The sequence below is a fragment of the Rhincodon typus genome, chromosome 15 (genome assembly GCF_021869965.1).
Source record: "Rhincodon typus isolate 14 chromosome 15, sRhiTyp1.1, whole genome shotgun sequence".
Lineage (NCBI taxonomy): Eukaryota > Metazoa > Chordata > Chondrichthyes > Orectolobiformes > Rhincodontidae > Rhincodon > Rhincodon typus.
The window spans coordinates 518992-524903 of NC_063346.1; the positions used below are offsets into that span (position 1 = coordinate 518992).

The window sequence follows — 5912 nt, forward strand, 5'->3', positions numbered from 1 at the left end:
TTGTGGTCTGTGCGTCAGAAAGTCAAGGATCCAGTTGCAGAGGGTGGAACAGAGATTTAGCTCTCGGAATTTGGAGATTAGTTTGTTTGGAATTATAGTGTTGAAGACGGAGTTGTAGTCAATAAATTGGAGACTGATGTAGGTATTCTTGTCTTTCCAGATGTTGCAAGGGTGAGTGTAGGGGCAGGGAAATGGCATCTTCTATGGACCAGCTGTGATGGTAGGCGAATTGCAAAGGATCAAGGTATGTTGGGAGGCTGGAGTTGATATGAGCCATGACTACACCCTTGAAGCACTTCATAATTATGGAGGTCAGAGCCCACTGGGCAGTAGTCATTGAGGCACACTGCATGAGTTTTCTTTGGTAATGGGATGATAGTGGTCGTCTTGAAGCAGGTAGGGACTTCAGATCTTTGTAAGGAGAGGTTAAAGATGTTAGCAAATATTCCTGCCAGCTGGTACGCACAGGATCTGAGTGCACGACTGAGGACTCCTTCTGGGACAGTCGCTTTCTGTGGTTTCCCTCTGAAGAAGGCCGATCTGACGTCTGTAGCGATGACTGAGGGAACAGGTGCTTCCAAAGCTATCGGGACAGATGACGCCGTTTCACTGACATTCTGTTTGAAACAAGCGTAAAATGCATTGAACACAGCAAGAAGGGACATATTTTGTCCACTGTTCTGTTCTGCTTTGCTTTGTAGCCCATTACGTTACATAGGCCTTGTCACAAACAGCATGTGGTTAGTATATTGGGTCTCTAGCTTAGTCCAGTACTGCCACTTGACATCACTAATAGCCTTATGGAGGTCGTATGTGAATTTCCTCTAAAGGTCAGGAGCATCTGACTTGAATACCACACACCTGGACTTCAGTAGGCGATACATGTCCCGGTCCATCCATGGTTTCCAGTTGGGGAACATTCAGATTAACTCCTCTGGCGTGTAGTCTTCTACACACTTGCTAATGAAGTCTCTAATGGTAGTGGCATACTTGTTTAGGCTGCCTGCTGAATATGGAGCAGTCCACCAATTCTAAGCAGTCCCATGGATGCTCTTCAGCTGCCTCAGACCAGCACTGTATTACTTTCTGTACTGTGTCCTCCTGTTTCAATTGCTGCTTGTACGCCAAGAGGAGGAGCACAGCGTTGTCATCTGATTTTCTAAAAGGAGTCTTTCCTCCCTCCCTGCCTCATTCCTGCTCCCTCATTCCTCCCCCTTCCTATCTCCCTGATTCCTCTTCATCATTCCTCCCTGTCCCTCCCTCATTCTTACCACTCTCTCCTCCCTCCATCCCTCATTCTTCCCCCTCCCTCCATCATTTCTCCCCTTGCCTCCTTCTCACTTACCCGTCCCTTCCTCGGTCCTCCCCCTCCCTCCGCCTCCCTCATTCCATCTCCCTCGTTCCTCCCCCTCCCGTGCCTCCCTCATTCCCCTCTTCCCTTCCTTCCCATCATCCATCTTTCTCTTACCCTCCCACCTCAGCCTCCCTTCCCCTTCTCTTACCCTCCAAACCAGCCCCTAAACCTTTAACCCTTTCTCACATTCACCAGCTCTCTTTCCTAACATTCTCCAACTCCCACGCCCTCTCTCTCTCGGCTAACCCTAACTTTCCACGTTTCAATTTGTTTTCAGCCTTGGGGATGGTTCTGCTCCTGAGTGGCTGATGCTGGAGCTTCAGGGAGAAATTGAGTCCCGGGGCCACAGTGGCCTTGCTGGGAATCTGATGGGAGAACTGCACTTCAGCAAGGAGGTGAGAGCAGAGAACCAGACTCCCAAACCCCCCTCCCCAAAACTCCAACTTTCTATCACCCCCTCTGAGTCAAGATACGATACGGAGAATGCAGCAGGAAATGTGTCCCTGAAACCTGTGATACACAATAGTGGAGAATATGCTATCAGATTTTTCAGGGAGCACACTGAGGAAAGGCGGTTCATTCGACTTTTCCATTACTCACTTGCACGTTCTAGAAGTTACATTTATAGACATGGACTTTCACTGCAGGAAAAATGATTTTTAAATTTGTCCAGGCATTGTACCTTTTCAGTTAAACAAAGTTTTAGGGACACTAATCACTGGTGCATTCCCAATCAGAATTGAAATCTTGAATTTAACCAAAAGCTTTGGAGGAAGTGTTCCCTGGTCCATTCTCTTTGGCCACACCTTGACCGGTCACAGGCCCTTTGTCAACAATCCACACCTAGTAACTCCTGCAGTATAAATTGTCATTTCTTTCGAAATCTGACATTCTTGTGTTTCTCTCCTGGTGAGTGCAAGAAGAAAAGCTTCAACAATATCTCTTTTGATCAGTACTCAACTTGTGTACTATCTATTGTTACAGACCAGACCAAACCAAACCAAACCCCTTCAAAATATATCCAGGAAATACCCTAGACCCTAACTTTTTATTTTATTATTTAAGGCACTGTATTCCAGATGTGATTCAATAAAGCAAAACAGACTTTATTCTTACAACACAGTTAAAATACAAATAAAAATAAAACTGGTAAACTTTAACTCTGTTGAAATACTTTAACTAATATATTATTTAATTGCTAATCATCAACTGTTCCAATATAGCAGTATCCCATAAACACATCCTTAGCAAAGGCAAATTCAGCAAAACAGATTTTCCTCGTGTGCTCTATCTCTTCCAGCCCAGGGGGAAGGAACACTGAAAGAAACAATCTAGCAGTAAAGACTCAAGTTTTTTTGCTACAGCAGAGTGAAAGCTGTATCCATCAACTTCAAAAGCCAACTCCAAACCCCAAGTGAAAGCAAAACTAAAACCCTGGGTCTGTGTGAGCCTGAGTCCACCCACTCATGCTTCTTTTGTCTAATTAAAATAAAACTTGGAGTTCAAGGCTGTTTACCCACTGCTTCTGAAGCAGACATTCCAGCGCCACTGTGGCAACACTTCTCTGCAGGAAAGACAGTACCATCACCAAAAGTAATCAAATTCCATCTGCTGTAATTTTCCCCACCCATTCAGTAGGTCCATATTGCTTTGTGACCAACGGATAGTATTGACCAGATCCTGAATCGGAGCAGTACAGCTCCGACCACACTGAAGAAGCTGACCACCATCCAGGACAAAGCAGCCCATTTAATGGTCGGCCCCTCCATCAACTTCAAAATTTGCTCCCTCCATCATTGATACACAGTAACAGGGGTGGATACCATCTACAAAATGCACTGCAGCAACTCACTGAGACTCGTTAAACAGTGCCTTTTAAGTTCATGACCTCTACCATGTAGGAGGACAGGGAGAGGAAATGCAAAGGAACACCACTATCTGCAAGTTCCCCTCCAGGCCACGCACCATTGTGATTTGGAATTATATCATCATGCCCTCACTGTTATTGAGTTAAAGTCTTGGCCCTGCCTTCCTAACCGCCTGCTCATAACCACTTTTTCAAAGGCAATTAGGAATTGAAACAAAGAATATAAGAGCAGGAGTAGGCCATTGGGCCCCTTCAAGCATGCTTTGCCAGTCATTATGATCGTGGCTGATCATCAAGCTTAATACCCTAATCCTGCCTTTCCCCCATATCCTTTGATCCCTTTAGCCACATGACCTGTATGTACTTCTTGAAAACACGTGTTTTGACTTCAACTACTCTCTGTGGTAGTAAATTCCACATGCTCACCACTCTCTGGGTGAAGAAATTTCTCCTCATCCCACTCCTAAAAGGTTTGCTGTAACCCCTGGTTCTGGATGCCCCTACCATCAGGGACATCCTCCTGCATCTAACCTGTCTGGTCGTCTTAATATATTATAGGTTTCTATGGAATCCCCTCTCATTCTTCTAATCTTCAGTGAATACAGTTCTATTCAATTCAACCTCTCCTTGTACATCACTCCTGCCACCCCAGGAATCAATTTGGCAAATCTTCACTGCACTCGCTCTATAGCAAGAACATCCTTCCTCAGATAAGGAGACCAAAACTGCATACAATGTTTAAGTAATACCTCACCAATGCTCTGTATAATTGAAGCAAGACATCCTTATTCCTGTACCTAGCCAGGGCACCCATAGTCCTGTGAACAGTTGCAAAAGAAAACTTCTCTGCATGCTTAAGTACTCTGTCCCTACTAAGTGTGAGTAGTTCAGTGTTGTACCTGACTATGTTTGGCAATTGCCCAGAATGTTCCTGTTTGTTTGTTTCCATCTTTGCTATGGGGCTATATCTAACCGTACTTGATATTGAGAGTTAATAAAATTGTCTTACTCTGGTATTTTCTGGATTGAGTAATTTCTGATACATTTATTTTCCTCTTTCCCATTCCCAGGGAGTCCCAATACTTCTAGTTGGCCACCACATCCTTTATGGTAAAATCACCCACTTGGAAAGACCATTTGTAGTGCTGGTGAAACAGACTGGTACAAGGGCAGGAGCTGAGAGACTGATGCAAACGGAAGTAACCGAACAAGAAGTGAGTGAAGAAAGCAATTCATGTCACTACCTGGTCACCTCGATCATCAAGAAAAAGATCATTTTCAAAACCCGTCCAAAACCCATTATCACTAATGTACCTAAAAAGCTGTAGTCGGAGCATGTTCATTGATGCTGTTTGCACTTGACAGGACTCTTCCTCAGTAGCAGATCTTCATGTCATGAGGTCACTGAATATCGGATGTCAAGTGATGTTGCTCATGTTTGTGATGTTTTGTCATGTTTTGTGGCATGTTGTATGAGACTTTACCTCAAAATAGATCCTTAAGAGATGAATCTCTGTTTAATGCAGATTCAATTGCAAACTTGTTAATTTTTTTTGTATATAAATAACAATTTCCTGTTTTAGTTTTACTTTCTCATTAGTAATATAGCAAACATTTTATTAATTGACACCTTTGGGACCAGGAGTGTACCAGTTGATTGAATATTCTGGTTGATCAAGAGGTCCACGTAATCAATGTAAAAACACTCACAAATAGAAATGTAATGTGGGGGGTATACATATCCCTGTTCTACTTTATTTACAGCACGAATCACTTAGATAATAAATAAAACTTAGAAGCAGAGAACCATCTCACTTGCATCCTTCAACTCACTACTCAGATATTGTGGAGATTGTGATAATACAGTAAAGTTCTGCTATTGAAAATTAGGAAAAAAATTAAAGGGAAGGAGAACTCAAGAGCTGTTAGTAATGGAGGTAATAGGACCCAAAAAGAAGGTGCAAAAACTGGCATAAGGGCACTTTATCTGAATGCTTGGAGCATTTGAAACAAGGTGGATGAGTTGACGGTGCAAATCATGGCAAATGGGTATGATTTAGTGGCCATTACAGAGACATGGTTACAGGATGGTCATGACTGGGAGTTAAATATCGAGGGGTATCAAACTGTTCAGAAGGACAGACAGGAAGGTAAGGGAGGTGGTGTTGCTCTGATTTTTAAGGATGATATCAGGGCGGTAGTGAGAGATGATATAGGTTCTACTGAACAAAACGTTGAATCCATTTGGGTGGAAATTAGGAATAGCAGGGAGAAGAAGTCACTGATAGGTGTGGTCTCAAGGCCACCAAATAATGACATCGTGGTGGGGCGGGCAATAAACATAGAAATAGCTTATGCATGTAAAAATGGTACAGCAATTATCATGGGGGATTTTAATCTACATATCGATTGGTCAAACCAGGTCGGTCATGGCAGCCTTGAGGAGGGGTTCATAGAATGCATCCGCGATAATTTCCTTGAACAATATGTAATGGAACCTACGAGGGAGCAAGCTATCCTAGATCTAGTCCTGTGTAATGAGACAGGAATAATTAATGATCTCACAGTTAGGGATCCTCTTGGAAGGAGCGATCACAGTATGGTCGAATTTAAAATACAGATGGAGTGTGAGAAGGTTAAATCCAGTACCTATGTCCTGTGCTAAAACAAAGGAGACTATGAAGGAATGAG

At 43.3% G+C, this 5912-nt stretch overlaps 1 protein-coding gene across 1 annotated transcript; it reads left to right on the plus strand.

Annotated features, from left to right (window-relative positions):
* The first annotated feature begins 432 nt into the window (after positions 1-432).
* Positions 433-5014, plus strand: chtf8 (CTF8, chromosome transmission fidelity factor 8 homolog (S. cerevisiae)). The gene is made up of 3 exons (XM_048605930.1): positions 433-632; positions 1632-1749; positions 4292-5014. The coding sequence occupies exons 1-3, from the start codon at positions 433-435 to the stop codon at positions 4547-4549; spliced, it is 576 nt and encodes a 191-aa protein (XP_048461887.1). The 3' UTR covers positions 4550-5014.
* The last annotated feature ends 898 nt before the right edge of the window (positions 5015-5912 follow it).

Bases quoted from the DNA above. Each gene is read 5' to 3' on its own strand.
- chtf8 (XM_048605930.1), top strand. From the start codon at position 433: ATGTTAGCAAATATTCCTGCCAGCTGGTACGCACAGGATCTGAGTGCA. The intron at 633-1,631 runs GTAAAATGCATT...ATTTGTTTTCAG, and splicing joins ACATTCTGTTTGAAACAAGC to CCTTGGGGATGGTTCTGCTC. The intron at 1,750-4,291 runs GTGAGAGCAGAG...TCCCATTCCCAG, and splicing joins AACTGCACTTCAGCAAGGAG to GGAGTCCCAATACTTCTAGT.